General features: G+C 47.7%; 7 protein-coding genes across 7 annotated transcripts; 6 read left to right on the forward strand and 1 right to left on the reverse strand.

Moving 5' to 3' along the window:
• Positions 1 to 145: 145 nt before the first annotated feature.
• Positions 146 to 1274, forward strand: N7537_008261 (uncharacterized protein; the record flags this gene model as incomplete). The annotated part of the gene is made up of 2 exons (XM_056899316.1): positions 146 to 789; positions 851 to 1274. The coding sequence occupies 2 exons, from the start codon at positions 146 to 148 to the stop codon at positions 1272 to 1274; spliced, it is 1068 nt and encodes a 355-aa protein (XP_056751392.1).
• Positions 1275 to 2724: 1450 nt separating this feature from the next.
• N7537_008262 (uncharacterized protein) lies at positions 2725 to 3097 on the forward strand (the record flags this gene model as incomplete). The annotated part of the gene is made up of 2 exons (XM_056899317.1): positions 2725 to 2778; positions 2894 to 3097. The coding sequence occupies 2 exons, from the start codon at positions 2725 to 2727 to the stop codon at positions 3095 to 3097; spliced, it is 258 nt and encodes an 85-aa protein (XP_056751393.1).
• A 30-nt stretch (positions 3098 to 3127) lies between these two features.
• On the forward strand, positions 3128 to 6297 carry N7537_008263 (ankyrin repeat protein; the record flags this gene model as incomplete). Its single annotated transcript, XM_056899318.1, is given in 5 exon segments — positions 3128 to 3198; positions 3254 to 3354; positions 3371 to 4506; positions 4650 to 5870; positions 5908 to 6297. 5 exon segments carry the CDS (start codon positions 3128 to 3130, stop codon positions 6295 to 6297), a joined length of 2919 nt encoding a protein of 972 aa, XP_056751394.1.
• Positions 6298 to 7053: 756 nt separating this feature from the next.
• On the forward strand, positions 7054 to 8259 carry N7537_008264 (uncharacterized protein; the record flags this gene model as incomplete). Its single annotated transcript, XM_056899319.1, has 1 exon — positions 7054 to 8259. The coding sequence occupies one exon, from the start codon at positions 7054 to 7056 to the stop codon at positions 8257 to 8259; it is 1206 nt and encodes a 401-aa protein (XP_056751395.1).
• A 660-nt stretch (positions 8260 to 8919) lies between these two features.
• On the reverse strand, positions 8920 to 10860 carry N7537_008265 (GMC family oxidoreductase; the record flags this gene model as incomplete). Its single annotated transcript, XM_056899320.1, has 1 exon — positions 8920 to 10860. One exon carries the CDS (start codon positions 10858 to 10860, stop codon positions 8920 to 8922), a length of 1941 nt encoding a protein of 646 aa, XP_056751396.1.
• Positions 10861 to 12314: 1454 nt separating this feature from the next.
• N7537_008266 (uncharacterized protein) lies at positions 12315 to 12887 on the forward strand (the record flags this gene model as incomplete). The annotated part of the gene is made up of 1 exon (XM_056899321.1): positions 12315 to 12887. The coding sequence occupies one exon, from the start codon at positions 12315 to 12317 to the stop codon at positions 12885 to 12887; it is 573 nt and encodes a 190-aa protein (XP_056751397.1).
• A 2830-nt stretch (positions 12888 to 15717) lies between these two features.
• Positions 15718 to 17564, forward strand: N7537_008267 (uncharacterized protein; the record flags this gene model as incomplete). The annotated part of the gene is made up of 8 exons (XM_056899322.1): positions 15718 to 15976; positions 16028 to 16116; positions 16166 to 16520; positions 16572 to 16836; positions 16891 to 16978; positions 17041 to 17155; positions 17212 to 17241; positions 17308 to 17564. The coding sequence occupies 8 exons, from the start codon at positions 15718 to 15720 to the stop codon at positions 17562 to 17564; spliced, it is 1458 nt and encodes a 485-aa protein (XP_056751398.1).
• Positions 17565 to 19537: the final 1973 nt, after the last annotated feature.

The raw sequence follows: 19537 nt of genomic DNA on the forward strand, positions 1-19537 counted from the left end.
TAGTACTTTGAACAATGGAGACAGTCGGGTTTGTTACTCGGGGATTGACAGTTATTCACGGCTCTTAAAGTTTCTTCACCTTATATATTCTACACAGTATATATACAGAGTACGAAAAATTCAAAATTGCCGAATGAATGGGAAAATGCAGTTATATAATGCCTTCGCCTTCCCCATCGTGCGTGAACAGCTCATCGCCAACACAATCCTGGTCGCAATAGCCACTGTCCTAGTAATATTGCGCGGTGTCTCTCGACGAATTCGAAAAAGCGATATAGGATGGGACGATGTATGCTGCGTTGCAGGGCTATTTCACACATATGGAATGCTCGCAATGCATTTCCACTATGCTCGTGTCGGGATGCGACACCACATCACCACTATCCCCCCGGAGAATGCCGTATTGATCGCCAAAATGCTCATGGTCTACCAAATCGTCTACTACAACGCCATGGTCCTGGCTAAATTCTCCTATCTTGCCTTCTACCTGCGGATCTTCGTGTCTAGAGAATTCCGCATCCTGACATGGATTTGTATGGGCTGTGCGGGCGCGTACTGGACGGGGAGTATGCTCCAGATTTTTCTAATCTGCACACCCTTCGAAAGGAATTGGAACCCGACACTGCCTGGTCATTGTGCAAGTCAGAATGTGGCATTTTCGACGATTGGAGCCTTTAACCTTCTCACCGATGTGATGATCATGGCATTACCGATTCGCTTTGTCTGGAAATTGCAGATGTCTCTTGCGACTAAGCTGGCGGTGGTTGGAATCTTTGGACTGGGTATCTTGTATGTTTTTTTTTTTCGCTCTCCCTTTCCCCCCATCTCAAAATATTAATCAACATCACAGTATTTCCTCCATCACCATCATCCGAATCCGTGTCCTCACCACGGTCGATTTCACCGATTTGTCCTACTCGATGATCTGGGCTGCCTTCTGGAGTGTCACCGAGCCCGCTCTTGCCATTTCAAATTCCTGCGCGCCCATGCTCCGACCGATTCTTAAGGCCGCTTTCCCGTCATTGTTCAGTAGTGTCCGTGCTCCATACTCGACGCAGCCATCGACAGGACCCGTCCTGAGCAAGAATAGTACGGCGAAACGGGCGCTTGCCATAGATGAGATGGATAGTGAGTTTCCACTCACACAATTGGACCAGAGACCTGGATCGGCGGGTGGAGGGTCGTGGAATGATCAGTCGCAGGATGGTCGCTTGCACTATACGACATATCAAACCTCTAGGTCTGTTGTTGGGACACCTAAAGGGTTCTCATAACATTGCATACTATCAATCAATTTCCTTTGTACATTTTCTCTCGGTCTTCTTGATGATAGTGCCTATTTTGTCTTCAAATCCACCCACGCTACCTGGTTCGATGGAGTGTGTATTCTCTCCTTTCAAGTTTGTGCGCATGGTGGTATGTGATGCGGAGACTTGACGGCCTATCAGACTTTCTAGTGTGCGTCGAGCGAAAGGTTCGAGCGGGGTTGGATGGTATGATCTGTGACATTCAGCGCTGGAGAGCGGCATGGAAGTCAGAAATTGGCAGCATAGGATGCTGTGATGGCGTGATAACCGATGAGACCGAGACTTGACTGCTGCAGTGAGAAAGTGCTATGTGGGAGGAGATTCCTGGACTAACGCCCAAGGCACCGGACTCTCAAACAATCGTGTTTAGGTTTCCTAAGTATTATTGCTGCCATGACCCAGCCAGTCCGCATATCCTTTCATGCACTCTGGATATGGATCACCGGCCTTTGAAGCCTTTGACTACCACTCTCCGTCATGTGGGGTGGCTATCCGCGGCGTTCGGCAGAGGGAAATTATCTGTCGCTCTCCATTGTATCACCTCTACCGAGGGCATAAAGATGTGCTATTCTGCCATGGGCGCTTGTGGAGGTTAATCTGTGGCCCTAGAACCACACTGTACGCCTCGACAAGCGCAATATTTTCAGAGGAGCAAGAAGGAATGGGATTATAGCCCGCTCAGCGTATTTTGTTTATTTTAATTTTTAATTTTTTCTGCGAACTCTCAGTATTGGTCGGCTTTATTGAGTTGATAGTCATACAATGTTGCTAGTTGAATCGCCATGGTCCCTGTCGCGGTGCTATCTAGTATGTAAGGGCGTGTGTTTACCTTGTTGTCTCCAATACCACCCCTGCCATCTTGAGAGAGACTCATACCATCAAAATAGGTCTCCATCAAGGAGATTCCCAAATAAAGTAGTGCTATACCGGCAGTGATGACTCCAGCTTCTAGACGTCACCCTTCTACTCCGTAGTTGACTAGTAAACTATAGTACACTTGTTTGTAGCCTCTGGCTGATTATTCTATATAGTTCTTTCCTACACATAACCTGATACATACGACCATAGGGTGTGGAAAACAGGGCTTCCCGTCCGCTCAGCCGTACTTAAGCCACACGCCGGTGAGTTAGTAGTTGGGTGGGTGACCACCAGCGAATCCTCACTGTTGTATGTTTTTTTGGTTTTTTTGAGGTGTTAGTGCTGCTGTTCTCATGCATTTTTTTCTGGTGGTGTATGGATAGATATAGCGCTGTACTTGCAGCTATGCGAGCTGGTATGAATATGCCTGATTCACCTCGGACTGACCCCCCGGGCATTTTGCCGTCGTCTGTGCCTGTATTTCCCAATATGTGTATCAGCCCCCATGTGATTTGGCGCTGATCATCTCAGCCGCCCTCAGCCCCCCTCAGCCCCCGCAATGTCTCGGTCCTTCATGTCTCAATTCTCCCATGGACCCGATATCTGCCATCGGGTTTACTTCGGCAATTTTTCAGATTCTAGGCGCACTTACTTCGACTATTCATGGCCTCTATGAACTACAGGGGAAGTTCAGCGATGCTGACTTTACAATCCATTCGCTTATTTAGGAGCTGAGCTGTATCCAAACAGCACTCACGATTCTGAAGGAATGGCATCGGCTCAGTTCTTCCGATGTGATGATATCGAAGGAATTCAATGAACAGCTTGTTACAGCCATGGGTGGCTGCCAAATCATCATGGAGGTTCTGTCTGAGGATGTGATGACTTTGGTTCATGGCAGTCGCAATGACGGCACACTTGGATTTAGATAGCGCATTAGAGTCATTTGGAAAGATGATATTATGAAAGGACACCAGGAGAAACTACATGCGCAGGTGATGGCATTGCAGCTATTACTCCAAGTCTGTCAGTGGTGAGAATATCCCCTCATGCAAGAAAACCACGCAGAAGCTCATAAACCTTCCAAGTCATACATCACAAGAACAGGTCCGCTTGTTGAGACAGGCAACAACTCGTCGCATTATGCGCAGGGTTCGCGATGACACCGAAACGCTAGTATCCGCACGGAGTCAGTCTACATCTAGCGCGACAAGCATCTCGCAGAACAGCAGCTTCACAGCCCAGTGACCGAGTTTTTGATTTCAAAGATGCTCTCGCAGATTTGCCAGTATATCGCAGTTCACCTCGACAACTCGTACCATCAATCGGGGCCTCTATTAGCCAGCCCGACAGCAATAATGGCCAAAGTCCATTCACAGATGAAGGCTATGCAGACACCCTTACGCGCAATAGCAGCGTTACAAGGCCGTCAGTTGATGCTGCTCCACCTCACCAACATCATCTTCTCTTGCCCACTAGTCCATCGGCGCCGGTACATCCAGCTCACAGGAGGGCAACATCTTACCAAGATGCGGCGCGTCCAGGCTTGCAAAATATGACCCGGAGCAAGTCAGATACTAAGACATCAAAGACAATTGAAAGATCCGCCTCTAACATTGAAAGGATATCTTCTCTACTTCGCTTGAATACCTCCAGTCATCTAAATCTTGCCTCTTTGTCTTCCAAGGGCTCACCGAAAGTAGGCAATGGCACACCTTTCAGAAGAGTTAAGCCTAGACGAGAGCAAAATTCTCATATCAGCATTGATCTGACAGGCGCGGATGCTGCCTCTATTCCACAGATTGTGAAGGCCGCCCAAGCCGGCTCCCAAGGTGAGGTAGCACGGCTCATCGAATATGGCATTAATATTGAAGAGCGACATACAGCATCAGGTCGAAATGCATTGCTTGTTGCTGCGCACTGCGGAAAGGATGACGTTGTTGTGCTTTTGATTCGACATCATGCTCGCCTAAATATAACTGATGGGTCTGGCTGGACAGCACTTCATCTTGCAGCTTCGTGTGGTCATTGCGGTGTCATAAGCTTACTCATGGAGGATAGCAACATTGCCGAAGTTCCAAATTATCAAGGCCGTACAGCGCTGCGCATTGCTGTTGACCGAAGCCAGCACGAGGCCCTACAGATGCTGCTTATGCATAATGCAGAGGTCAACACTCGTGCTGATAATCAAATGACCAGTTTGCACACTGCAGCAAAGCAGGGTGATGCGGAAATCGTCTACATGCTTGTGTCAAACGGCGCTGATATCGAGGCCAAGGCCGCTACCATGATGTCGGCATTGCACTATGCATGCGAAGCAGGCCATGTCGAAACAATTGCAGTGCTTCTGGCTCACAAAGCTAATAAATATTTACTTTCTTCCAAGGTGTTGAATATTCAGTATCTTCTTTCACTATTTCTGATAGTGTTTATGGTTCATGTTTCTACTTTGGTACTGGAGAAGCTGCCGGTCGCGATCGCAAGACACCACTGATATGTGCTGCTGAATCAGGCTGGTCCCGGGCTGTCGAATTCCTATTGAAATCTAAGCCAAAGGCTTCGTCAAATGGTACAAATGACACCGGGATGACTGCCCTGCATTGGGCTGCCTACAATGGCCACGAAGAGACAGTGGAGATTCTCAGTCAGAAGAAAGGATCTCTGGCTAAGGTTAATGCAATGGGACGAACGGCTTTGCACTTGTCCGTTTTTCAGAACCAATTTGCTGTCGTTGAGCCATTACTACGCAAGAGTGCCGACCTCAACAGCCAATGTGGAACAGGTCTTACTCCGCTTCATTATGCCTGTATGGTAGACAGCATCGAGATAGCAACGCTGTTACTCTTAGAAGGCGCTGACATTGAAGCATCGAAATATCAACACCAGCAAAGACCTTTGCATATCGCAGCAGCGCGAAGCTCAATAAGCCTTCTGGATCTTCTTTGCGACAAAGGAGCTTCTTTAGATGCCCGGGACAGCGTTGGAGATCGGCCGCTAAGTGTTGCATGTCGCTGTGGACATGTGGCTGCAGTGCTAAAGCTGTTGGATCGAGGATCTCCTCTCTACCAGAAGCACCAAGCTACGTCGCGCAGTGACTCTCCTCTATGCTTGGTTGCTATAGCAGGCTATCTACCGGTGGTCTCGCTGCTGCTAGAGCGTGGCGCATCGGCATCCAAAAAGGACGAGGGAGGTTGGCAGCCTTTCCGCTATGCAGCATATCACGGCCATCTGGATGTTCTTCGGGTGCTCTTGGCTCGCACTAGGATACCCGACATGGATGCCCAAGATATCATTCGCATGCCGGAGACAATTGGGTTCTCGTCAGATGCCATTATATCTGAGGACTGCAAGGCTCGGGTGAGAGAACTTCTCAACCAGGCTTTGGCGGAGTCTGGTCTGATGCCTCCAAGTCATACCCCAAGTATACTCCAGAATGTAAATCAAGGGAATTATCCTGCGCAATATTTGCAGTCTCACAATTTACGAGACTGCGAAAGCTTCCTGCCTCAAGAGCTACCTGCAACCTTAGAGCAGGGCCAGCCCAGCAGTCGTTCAACAACTCCTGAGCATGGCTATCGGGCTGAACCTCCACAATCCATCGACCCATTGTGGCATAGTCGTATGCGACCCGGTGAGCAAATGTCACCGCTAGTAAAGCGTAAATTGCTTCCGTTCGCAATGACTCTCGTGGGGTATCTCCTATACGTCAACTCGAACAGGATCCTGCTAGGGGGATTCATAGTTGGCCTCTAGCCAGAGAAGAACCACCGGCGTCGGCCACCTTTATTCCTCGACCAGTCCCTGTCTTGCTCTCTCAAATTCCCCCGAGATCTTCGGGGATACTGTCTGGTGGCTCGAAGGCTGGGGGCTATGCCGCTGGAAATACGCCAGTGCAGCACATAATCATAGTCAAGAGAGTCACGTTCCTAGAACAATTTCTCGGCGTGAAAGTGAGTTTCAGACCCCAAGGCCCGAAGAGCGGTCCGAACGTACTCAAGATACCATTGGTGAACCCTCAGACTCGGATTCGGACTCGATGTCTTCAGTGTACACAGCACCTGAAGGAGATATGGACGGTGATGGTGTCTCGAGTCTGAATCACCGAAGCGGGCCGTATGAAATGACTATATGAATACCATCATAGTAACTTCAGATGGTGCAATCGGTTGAGAGTCTTGATAATTCTAAAATAGGATTCGTTACTGTGTCTTGGACGAACGCAGCGCTGCTGCGACCTGTTTCTGCTGTATTGCTTTGAGATTGTATCATAGGTGGCTAAGTCGGAGATTCTCTCGAGGTCAAATTAGGTATGCCTACTAAGGTTGTTGGAAAAATGATAAGTGCGCTATGGACGGGCGAGAAGGCGAGAATCGCCATTTGGCTTTGGCGGCGCGGCCCGCATTCCCATGTGCTTCCCATAGGCGCAAAACTATATCAGTAGCCAATGAGGAAGAGTACTTAATATAGTGTCACTGCGCATGACAAAAGTTCCATTTATCTCCATGGCTGTCTCTCTGGGCCTATCAAAAGCCGCTGAGAACCAACGGAGGCTTGATAACCCCTCTTTTAATCTCGACGCAAACACAGCCCCGAGATAGTGCTCTACCATGCCTCATAGTGTCAATGCTCATTGGTATCCGTCCTCAGGCATCTCTCATTCAATCCTTTAGCGCTGTCTAGTTTCTATTCTGGGGGCTGTGCCACACTGTTGTGGCAGAGCAGCCTGCCATGTCTACTGGGATACTTCCAAGGCTCAACATGCAGCCTGAAGCAATTAATACAAATGGTTCTGCCCCAGACGCTATAAATTAATCGAACAGAAACCCTTCAATCCAACAGTATATTCCGATCGATTGTCTCTAAATTCCCTAAATTCCATCAATTCATGATGCCTTCACGATATTCCCATGTCGCAACTTTCCCCATGGCCCCTTTATCCGACATCATCAAACTCGAACCGGAGGAAGAGCCTTGGTGCGCCGGTTACGCGCCTTCACAGGGCCGTCGTTGTCACATGCGCACAAATGCACGCGGTCGCCGTTCGGCAAGGATGCTTCTCAACGAGGGCACCAAAGACCTTCGAGCCGGTCGGAACATCGATATACTGCTGGAAGATTTAGCTCCTCATGTTTTATGCACAAGGTTCCACCAGAACCAAGCTTCGGATCTCGTGCGGCGTTGGAAAAGACGAGTCAATACATATCTCGATTCGCAAATTGTTTCAACGCCATATACACGGCCAGTGAGAACATCATCCCGAATGATCTCAGAGACAGCTGTTGTGGATTTGGAGGAAAGAGTTGCTGTTCTTCATCAAAGACTCCGTGAGGCCAAGGAAGAGGTCAGGCGCCTCGAGATCGCTCAATCTGTCCTACCTACTACCGCAAACACTCGTCATCGTGAGGGAAGAAACACGGGCGCAGTCGTCAATTCCAGCAGCAGGGGAACCGCATCGAGCGGAAATCCCCCAGTAAATCGTGTTAATGAAACATTAAGAAGAGACTCGACAGCATCTTCTACCAATCAGTCACCAATCCCGGCACCTCGACCAGCCCAAGCCCGAGTCAGTCATCAAACAATCGCTATTTTTGTTTCGAGCTCAAGACTAGTGAACACACCAACTGTGGCTCGCGCCTCCAGTAGAATTGGTAACACGGTCAGCCAGGATGAAACACCCCAGCCAATTCGTCGTGAGGTTGAAGGTGAATGTGGTATCTGTTTGTGCGATTTGCATCGTTCGCAAGATGAGAACTCGGACGAAGAGAAGACCGAGAGCGGTGGTGGCGATGACCACGATGATTCTGATGATTCTGATGACGGGGATGATTCTGATGATTCTGATGACGAGGATGATTCTGATGTTTCTGATGACGAAAATGATTATGATGATTCTGATGACGAAAATGATTATGATGATTCTGATGACGATACTGATGCTGACGATGATGATACGGATGATCATGGACACCTTGAAGAATTGGTTTGGTGCAGGGCACGCTGTGGAGTCAACTTCCACAAACAATGCATCGACCAATGGTTAGAAACAGACCACGCTTCCACATGTCCAACATGTAGGAGCAATTGGAAACACTGACTGGGTATGGCATTTTTGTTTTATGAAAGGGCGTCTTTGATATAAATTATCGTTTAATGAACTACACGCGAACCAATGAACTTCCTACTTTCCAGACTAATCAGAGAAAGAGTTGCTGTGTTATGTGATGCGGATCGGCGTAAATGCCTGAGCTGATTGAAACTCTGATAGAACAAATGCACAAACCCTACTTTTACATAGACGGTTGCATCTGGGGTAGTGTAGTAAGTAGTAGCTGAACTAAGAGTTAGCTCTGGCCTGAGCCTGGTACGGAGCTGCCATTTGCTGAGCAGCTCGCTTTTGACTAAAATCTACAGATCCTGCGTCTTTCAGTACACATGACACCTGGAGAATAGAATTCCCGGTAGGTTCCCCCATCTGTCGACTATGCAAATATTTTAGTAGACTTCATATAGATTGCGAATGAATCAATCCTCTAGCAAGCTAGGTGAAGTGAGTCAAGAGATACAAACTAATCCAGCAGAATTATATACAAGATCTTTGTAGTTATTTGATAAATAAATAATTAAATATACATATGCACATAATAATGAATGGCTTCACAGCAAGAGCACCGAGCACATTTCTATCCAAAAGAATCATAAAGCTCCCAACTTCACATAAATCCCAACTTCACATAAATAAGCACATCCAAATCAATTAAGAGCTGGCCTTAAGCTCGCTCAAGATCTCATCAGCAGCCTTCTCGGCGACCATGTAAGTAGACACAGCGGTGAATGTACCGGGGATCTTGGGGTAAACGGAAGCATCAACAACACGAAGACCAGAGACACCGCGGACACGGAATTTGGAGTCCAAGACGGCCCGTGGGTCATCATCGGCACCAATGGGGCAAGTGCAGGAGGCATGGTGGCCCCAAGCGCCATCCTTGATGTAATTCTTGACATCCTCCTTGGACTGGACATCAGCACCGGGGAGAACCTCAGTGATGTTGACGAGCTGGCGCTTGAACGCGTCACGGCCAAGCTCGATGGCTTCATAGAGAGCAGTGAGATCAGCTTCGTAGTCGCCGACACCGGTGTCGAAGTAGTTGAAGGTGATCTTAGGCATGTCAAGGGGATCGGCGGACTGCAAAACAACGGTACCGGCGGAGTTGCGGGGGTGAGCCTTGAGAATAGCCCAAGTGAACCAGTTGTGTTCGTCAGTGGCGTTGATGCTGTAGTCGGGGAAGTAACCACGGAAGTTGACGGGGCCACCGAATTCGAAGATGTCGAAGTCTTCGACGGCTGTGGAACTTTTGTACAGCATAGTGGCGGCGAGACCGGGGGATGAGTAGATGCCACGGTCGCCAAGGATAGGAGACTCCCAGTCACTAATACAAGGGTCGTCCTGGTCGCGAATGCTGAAGGTGCACTTGTCCAAGCAGGAGAAGTCCTCCTCGATCTTGCCCTGGACGGAGATTTCATAGTGGTCCTGCAGGTTGGTACCGACACCGGGGAGATCCTTGATGACCTTGATGCCAAACTTCTTGAGCTCCTCTGCGGGTCCGATACCACTCAGCTTGAGGATCTGGGGAGAGTTGTATACTCCGCCGGCAACGATGACTTCACGAGAAGCGGTGGCGGAACCGGGGGTACCGGGAAGAGCGGATTTGGACATAGGGCTAGCCTTGTAGAGGTGCTCGCCCTCGAGGAACTCCACACCGGTGGCGCGGGGAGGGGTTTCGGTCTCGTCGAAGGTTACCTTAGTGACGTGGGTGTTCATACGGACATCAAGAGGGTACTTCTTGGAGCCATCGTCGTTCTTGGCATCGCGCACAGCGATGATGAACTCGCGGGGACCATTGCGGTGGGCGTCATCGGTGGAAATAGGGATCTGGTAGTAGCCGGGCTCGGTGTCACGGGTCTTCTTATCAGCATTGGCATCGCCAAGTAGTAGAGTGCCAATGTTCATAATGCTGTCGGTCAAGTTACCAAGCGCAAAGGCACCGCCGGTGAGCAGACTCAGCAGCTGGGTATCCTTCAACACAATGCTAAGGGGCGCGGTTTCGGTCGACAACCAGCCGTCGTAACCGTGGCCCTTGGCTGCGGGAAGGGAGTAACCATTGTTCTCCAGCTTAGTGAAGTATTTGCGCATGTTGTCGGGTGTCCAAGAATTATCGCCAGTGATAGTTTCAATATACTCAAAGTCAGACTGGTGTGGGTAGACTGCAATCAAGGCATTGTGGGCAGTGCAACCGCCGAGGGTACCTGTACGAGGGTAGAGGATTCCCTTCAAGGTCGAGCCCTCGGGAGGGTTCAGACCGGTGTATATCCCGCCATCAGGCGTGTCGTAGCTAGCCTTCCAATCCCGAGCCTGACGCTCCTCGTCTTCGTAGTGGTGAACGAAGAAATTCCACGAAAGCTTCTCGTCTTCAGAGGCTCTGGCGGAGTAGGCAGGGATGGTGTAGTTATAGCCTTCACCCTGGTCATCACCGGCCTCAAGGAGTAGTGTCTTGTGGCCGGCCAGAGCAAGGCGGGCAGCCAGAGGACCACCACCAGCACCAGAACCCACAACGACATATTCATAACCGGTGATATTAACGGCTTTGGCCAGGCCGGATGTGGCGACCAGCAGGCCAAAGATATAAGAAAGAATCATATTGATAAAGAATGACTATGAGTGAGTTGACCTTCCAAAAGAGAAATCATTCCAGCTTTTATGCACCGTTTTCCCCCTGAACAACGGGACTGTCCGCATGTTCTCCATTTTTACGAAAGCCGTTGAAGACTTCGCCGGCGTGCCGCGGCTGTCACTAGTTCATGGCGATCTACCCGCAGACAGTTGAGCCTAGTACTTTTCCAGGAACAATTCCCGAACGATCATCGGTAGTTTAATTCGTACTTCGTATGCACTGCATATGTACACCCCTGCTGATCCTTAAAACGGATCCACATTGTTTCGGGGTTTTCTCCTTTCCAGAACAAAGCTTGAGTGTCAGTTCGCTTTGCCAAGAGAATGCGGTGAGTTCCCTGTAACGGATATTCATTTTAACCCCTATCATTCAGAGGCTCAATACTGTGGCGTGTCTGGTTTTAACCAAAAGGGTCCAGTCAATTGAAGATATTAGAGATGGGGAGAGAAGGATGAGAACTGGAGGGACAACTCTGGAGGGTCAAGCCCACTTCTGCAAACAATGCAAATACACACCCCGTTGATCAAACAAATGCAAACAAATGCCATTTTAGCATGTGACAATGGATGCGATAAGGAGATAGGAGCAGTTATATCATTCCTTCCGAACCTAATCGATCCTGTCAGCTTTCTATTTGGGAGAATTTAGTAGATTGTTAGAATAATTCAAACTACTTATTTCTCAAATATTTTTGGTATGTGGGAATTCATCCCGTATAGCATTCTTGTTGTTTTTTGTCCAATTAGGAATATGGCCACAGGAAGATCGCCCGGCAACACAAACACAAACAGCATGGCCCATGACGAATTTTACACATCGCGTATTCGGATCGGCGACTATAAGGCCGGGACTATAATGGAAGAAATATCAGCTTCGCTATATTGAAGGTCGTGTGCTTGTACAATGTGTACAATGTGTGCATGGCTGTTGAGAAGGACTCGGTAGCTATCGACTGGAGGATTCGATAAAAACATTGCAAAATAAGTCAACTTACCACGAGAGGTCTCGCGCGACCGAAGTCCGGGCGTGTGAACTGGAGCAAAGCCATTGTGAGACTGGTCTCGCCGTGTCAGGGGCGTGTTGTGAGCATCAGAGGTCTAGGGGACGTCCAGGTTGCCGGCGGGAGCAGTAGTGAGTCCAGGTGCCCCCGTGGCGGCACTATGGAGAGCACTGCGACCACTATCACGGCCGCGGCCACCACGGCCAGCTCCCCCAGGACCAGCGGAAATGGCGGGCACGAGCTAGTCAGGTCATACACATCAGATCTCATGTTCACTTGCACCATCCCAGAAGGAGACTGGTTTGGGTCAACGGAAAAAAAAGGAGGGGGGTATCTGACATCAATCTGCGCGCGTGGAAAGTTCCGCTACACCGGTGGCGTACTCGTCCGCAGCTTTCGCAGCTTCCTGCTAGATTCAATATGAGTGTCACTCCTCAAATGTCCGGTCAAGCTTCGTGGGAAATCTATCGTAAACTGTGCAGTATGCGACAACTGCTGAATCGACAGAAACAAGAACAATCCCCCAGGAAGATCTCTGGCACATACACAGCAGCCACAAGCAAAGAGATCCGAGGAAGTAGATGGTGTGATGCAACAGACACGCCTAAATATGGACTTGCCTTTCTTAGCCGGCGTCGCTTCACCTTTCGCCGTCTACACTGGCGCTTTGTGAGACCGCTGGCACTAGACCCAGAGCCAACAGGGGGGCTGGGACGAGGCGGGAGACCACTGTGGACAGCATTCATATTTTTTCTTTTGAAAAAGAAGAAGAAAGGCAAACAAGGAGAGCTTTCATTTGGTTGTGCATTTGGTCGTTGGGGGAGGGAATGGAAGGGAATCTCGGAAGTTCACGAGGGGAGGAGCGGTGCCTTCCAACTACGTGATCTTGTCTCAACGCAATCACCTGCCCGTAACTTTGGAAAACCAACGTTCATCCATGAGGACGATGATGTGTCAGGTGTCAAAGTCCTACTGGTAGGCTGTCCCTTCTAAGTAACTTATAACCAACCTTCATTCGAGCATTCAGTCGTGTTCTTCATGAGGCTGTCACTTTTCTGCTATGTAACCAGTGAGTCCGTATGGCAGTCGTAATTGATCAGAGTCGAGATGTGTCTCAGTTGACCTGAAGCTAGCAATTTAGTTTACCAGCAGCTCGTCAACTTAAATTCGGAAGAGCAGCTCATATTGGATGTTGGGGAATTTCCTTGTGATGCAAGAGGATGAAGATCAATAGATTACAAAGACGACAAATTCGGCCTGGCAAAATGGACGGCCATCCATAAAGAAGCTTATTCTGTGCCTAGATGCATCCTCGACATGTGACCTCCTTTCATTGGGCTATAGACCTTGAGTCACGAGTGATCTGCAGGTATCCGTGGACATGGTCGAATCCGACTATTTATACGTCATTGTAGCGTTGTATCATTTGAAATCTGCGCTATGAAAATGGTTTGCCAAAGCTTGTTAACGTGGCATCAGTGTCCGACTTCCTGTGGGAATACGGAAGATCGTCACATACATAGAGAAAACTATGTGTATAGTAGTATTTAGATCATAACCTAGACGTACACCACAGGGAAAGTAAATAAATCCCAAAACTAAATATCCACCCAATTCGAATAAATCTCCGGAGGGGAAACACTGGAACAACATGTAGATCGCATCATACTTTTGGTATGTCCACTGTTGAAGCAAGACTAGGAGCTACATACACACATTCAGTTTGACCGAGTCCGCTTCGATGAGAGTTATGAGTAATTGTCTTCTTAAAAGAGTAAAGAACCAAAGTGGTAAAGTAATGGAACCTATCCTACACCCCTTTGGTCAACGGTAAATCGTGAATTCCAGTGGATTTAGCCTTTATAAGGACATACTAGTATATTTTAGGAAGGTGAAAGTCGACCTGAGTCGTTGACTGAATAGGGCATAGTAGCAATCCCTTGGGAATATAATGGGCAGCCATCTTCCCCTTCCTTTCTCCCAATTTTCTTTCCTACAACTACCCTGACCATCAGCTGTCCAATACCCCCCATCTCCTTCACCCATATGCTTTATCATTTATCATTACGGTTCTACGACTTGATGGTAAAAACCTCCTTCCGCTGAGTTTTAGGTTGAAGTACGCAAGGGACAACCCTGAGCGGAGTCTGGTACTATCGGAGTCCAACTCGAATGAGCAAACTAGCAACCTTCAGGTATTTGCCAGACGACCCCCTTTCCAGATAGCTTGTCCCTTGTCTCCCTTGAAGATAAAGTATGCTCACCAGAATTCAGAGGCGAATATATTCTTATAAGTCATGAGAGTTATGAGTTATGACAGTTATGAGCTATGGATGTCTTGTGTCGTGTTCTCCGTGTGCGGGCACCAGTGTCTCCCGACCACAACTTAGCAGCACGCACTTAATCAACACATCTAACCACACAGATTGAACAAGCCATCCGACCGAGGGTAAGTTTAGGATGACCGCAATGATGCGGAGGTGACGGCCGAGTGGCCGATGAAAACTTCGAATCGTCAACAGAGACGTGATGGACATCGAGCGAGTCTGGACCTTGATCACACCGAGCTCGCCAGCCTGTTGCAGACATTGAGTTTCCAATGAAGCTTACGAGCCAATATTCCGGAGGCTACTGGAGACCCTGCTCCCAACTGAGATCTTGCAAGACATGTGTCTGCAATGCCCGACTCGCAGCAACCCCGACCCAGATCCCGACCCCAACTGAGATTATGTAACGACAAACGGGTTAGCTCCAAAGAGAAGTAACCCGACCGGTCTTCCATGAAGACTGGGGTCTCCTGGGACTGCAGTGGGCGTCCCAGGGGATCCAACAGCCGCGAGCTTGGACCTCTACGTGGTGCTGTTGACTAGTAGCCTTTTGGTGAAGCCAACGCAAGCTCATATTCTTATTCACTTTCATTCCTCCTTGCAGTATCCTGCCACTTTTAGACTGGCCATCCCTCAGAGTAGATAGGGGAGACTATAGACGTTCATACATCATAAATACCTGTAATATAGTCAAATAATCGACGTGCACCTTGGCTCAAAAATGAGATGAAAATAGATGTAAATGTCTATGTATCTTTAATGGCATCTCTTGCATTACTTGCATCTTCGATGATCTCCGAGAAACAATCATTTGCAATCTAACCCACCACATAAAACCGTCTGAAGTCTGTCTCCTGGCTAGATAGAGCTCTCTTCCTTCCATAGTTATTGAATCATTCTCTCTTCCCTCACTAGCTTCGCCGTTGAATACTCGATTATCTAGAAGTGGAACTGTCCACTGACTTGGGTGGCTTAGCCTCAAAGGATAGCGTTTACCCGCGGGCCAGTCCTATTGTCATGGAGTAGGCGGAGAATCAACCTCCGTCGTCCATTAGCCTCTTCGGGGTATCCAATAAAAGGTCGGCATTAATTGAACTTTATTGCTTCTCGGTTTATTCCAAGGTTATGAGATGAAAATACCGGGGTCCTTGGCGTTGGGTGTTTTCCCGTGTTGGCTATGATAATTTTCATAGAACTAGGATATATGTACGTAAATAGCGAACCTAGGTATACCAAATAGACCAAGTAGACTACATATGTACTGAATACATACCTCGCGGATGCACAAAGGGGCGTGACAAAATCATAAAAGAGAGTGTTTCAAAGCCAAACTACAAAGTATTCATGCCAAGATGAAGAATATAACGTCTTGCTTTTACCCCGCAATGTCGGTACAATAGAGGCCGACAACTAGATGAGGCTATAAGTTAATTCCAGTTTGACGAATTGCCATAATTTCTGATACCCCAAAAACCAATTTGCACAACACCATCAAGATGCAACTGTTGTCAGCTTTTCTGGCTACCCTTTTGGCTGCCTCGGCGAAAAGTAAATACATTATCCCCGGGGGTAGATGGCGCGATACAGATGGGAACTTCATCAATGCGCACGGTGCCGGGATTACCTTCGACCAGAAGTCCGGTCTTTTCTGGTGGTTCGGCGAATATAAGACAGAAGAGGAGCCAGAAGGTGGAGGTGTCTCTGTTTATAGTTCGGAGGATCTGAGTACCTGGAAATCGGAGGGACTGGCCCTAGGTAACTCTCCATCACCATGCTGGAGATCAATGAATAATCTAACATGTACAGCCCCAATCAAGGGACACCCATATCTTGCTCCTGGTGGCGTGATCCAACGACCTAAAGTGGCTTACAGCCCCGGGACTGAGGATTATCATGTATGCATGCGGACCCTCGATGTTTTGCCTTCCAAGACTAATTAAACAGATGTGGTGGCATGCAGACAATTCGACGTACGGGCTCCTTCTCCAAGGTCACGCAGTGTCCTCCACAATCGGTGGGCCGTACAATTTCGTTGACGCTACAGCACCCCTTGGAAACTGGTCCCAGGATTTTGGCTTGTTTACTGACTACAAGGACGGCCGATCATATGCTCTATACTCGAACGGAGATAGTCGAGATGGACGAGATGTGTACATTTCAAGCATGAGTAATAACCTAACAGCTCTCGAAAATCCCGTTTACCGATTTCCAAAATTCGACCTTGAGGCTCCTACTATCATGCAGACAGAGAAGAGTTACTGGGCACTTATGAGCCACAAAACTGGATATAGACCCAATAGTGAGAGTTTCTGTTCATGACGATGTATGAATTGCTTGGCTAACCTTTCAGACGTGGTGGCGTTTCGGGCCGACTCGCTACGCGGTCCCTGGTCGCAGCCGTTTATCATCGCGCCATTGAATACGCGGACTTTTAACTCGCAGTCTGGGTACACGCTCAGAATCGAGGGTACAAAAAGGACAACGCACCTATACATCGGAGATCAGTGGGACTCCAATTCTGTCTGGGACAGTCGTTATATCTGGTTGCCAATCCAGACTGATGAGTCTAAGAAGACTCTTGAGTTAGAGTGGCACGATATTTATGATCTTGACGTGTACGTGTGCTGTCTTCTGCTTTTACCATGTGATCCATACGAACTGAATATTAGGAAAACCGGGGACTGGAAATCTGTCAAGGGGACAACATACGCTGCGAAAAGGGCAAAGACGCATGGTGATACATATAAGCAGGAGGCTGTGAGTATAGTTATATTATTTCTGATATCGGACTATCTGTGGCTAATATGATTTGCTGAAAGAACTTTGCTACCGATGGCGTTATTCTCACAGGAATATATGGAAATGACAGCACTGTTACGTTTGAAAATATCGAGGGATCTGGAAAACCGCAATGGGTGTCATTCTACTATCAAAGTGCGTCGGCTGTTTTTAATTTCAATCTCCCTGCATGATACTAACATCATGATTAGACACTGACGACTTGGGTTTCGGCGACCAACGTAAGTAGACTTCAACATATTGCCTAGAGCTAAATTGTGGTCCTGATATTCTAATACGTTCAATAGCTGGAGGTACCCCGGACAGAATCGGTGGTTCATGGCAGCTACGTCGAATTAGCAGCGTGGTGGTCAACGGAGACCCTTCGAGCATGCAAACTCTATACCAACGAGATACACACAAAGGTGTCATTCTCTCCACTCCCCTTCAGCTGACACTGGACAAGGGGAAGAAGAACAACATCACAGTCGGGGGGCTATATAACGGGTTTGATTACAAGGGTGCGGATCTGGATCGGATAGTTGTATATCCTACTGAAAGGTAGCATTGGAGATATCTATGTAAGAATATTAGTCGGGACGATCAATTAGAAAGCCCCTAACATATATTCACAAAAAGGTGTTTGGCCACAGTTATTGCGTTCCTTCTCAGGTTGCAGTATATATATTCGCTAGTCAACCTCAATTTGCTCTCACGATTCAATCACTGTTTTTCTTAGTCCCTTGCACGTTCCCTGGTGCACATAGAAGATCTTTATGCTTAGCAAATTTGAAAATTTGTAGGATACTTCAGTTCTCACTCTGTTAATTGTCCATCCACCTTAGTCTCACCCCCGACGTGAAACTCTCCAACTCCTAAAATAATTTTATTCTATAATCCCTTCCGACCGGTAACCTGATACATACGACCATAGGGTGTGGAAAACAGGGCTTCCCGTCCGCTCAGCCGTACTTAAGCCACACGCCGGTGAGTTAGTAGTTGGGTGGGTGACCACCAGCGAATCCTCACTGTTGTATGTTTTTTGTTTTTAGATTTGTTCTTTTCCGTTCTTCCTACTTTTAATAAGTCAACAACGGTGGCCTTGTTTCCCGATAATCTATACTGCTTGGTTATTTTGGGTTTGATGTCACATGAATTCTCGTGAACAAGCCACCATGCTTTTCTTCCATAGTGTATGTAAGGGGATGTATGAACCCTCTTGTGTCTGTCTGTATCATGTAAATTGGAGAAATAAAGTAGAAATCGCCTAATGTACATTCAAATGTTCAACCTCACTTTTCCGGAGATGCAGACTTCAAATATTTATTTTCAAAGTAGTTGTGGTATCGCCTCAGTAGTAGACAAATCGATATAATAAAGCCAAAACAACCAAGGAGGTGGTGTTGGCAAAAAGACCGAGTCAGTACTCGATGTCGGATCCCCCGCGTTGTATGGCAGAGACGGGGTAGCGTGTTCGTCTGCCCACTCCACTATTTTGTCAAACTTGCGACATTTATGCTGAGTAGTAAAGTCAGGGTAGATGCCAAACTTCTCCACCCAGTCCATGGTAACGAGTCCCACATCACCAGCGCACATGAGATATTGGCGGAGCATATCAATACAATGGTCAACATGTTTCCTGAATGTTATTTCTGAATCTGTGACCCACTAGAGAAATTTCAGTTGCTGTTTGAAGGAAACAAAGGATTCCGCTTCCACTCACTGTGCTTGATGTAAGACCATGCGTCGTCCAAGGCCTAGATTACATTATCAATCTATAAGGTTCATAACATACGATGGGTTCAGGCTGTTTATATGACCTTATTCGGAGTGACTTTATGCACATTCTTATACTACAGCGCTCCATGAAACATCACAGTCTCATATTCAATGACGCCTGCCGTAGATCCTAGAAGGGGTGCTGTATTTGGAATACTCCTTCAGTAAAATGTTGTTTTCAACAAAGACTACCCAAAAGATCGCACATTAGTTCGAGGTAGGTGCTGAACAGTATTGTTCCGGGCACCCCTTGGCCAGGGAAACTGCCATAAAACCAATAGAGATCACAAAGAGAAAAATGTTCCCGGCAATGAGGAGCAGCATAGTTCCTGGTTGCTTCCAACACGATGCTTGGACTCGTGTAAGCAATTTAGAACGCTTTTTTTTTTAATAAGAGAAGCAGAGCAGTGAGATACAGATCTCTAATTTACATCTGGGCCCGAGACAGCAGCAAAGTCAAGTACGGCCGTTATGACTCCGAAATTAGTGCACAGTGACCAACAAACATTAGCGGGGAGTGTAAATAGATAGAAAAAAAAAAACAAGCCCCCCCCCCGATTCCCATGCAATGAAAAATTGGCACCGTACGCTGGTCGCCTCGAGTAATCTGTGCTGCTGATCCTATACTTTTTCCAAATTCTAAGCTGTGTATGATTGGCGTAAAAGCTTTCCTGGGTCGTCCATCACATTAAGTGGATACCGATGGAAATGGCAGAAGCGCTCTTATCCATTTTTAGTACATAGGGTCCTTTTGTATAT

The sequence above is a fragment of the Penicillium hordei genome (assembly GCF_028827395.1).
Source record: "Penicillium hordei strain IBT 12815 chromosome Unknown utg000004l_segment0_segment0, whole genome shotgun sequence".
NCBI classification, from domain to species: Eukaryota; Fungi; Ascomycota; class Eurotiomycetes; order Eurotiales; family Aspergillaceae; genus Penicillium; species Penicillium hordei.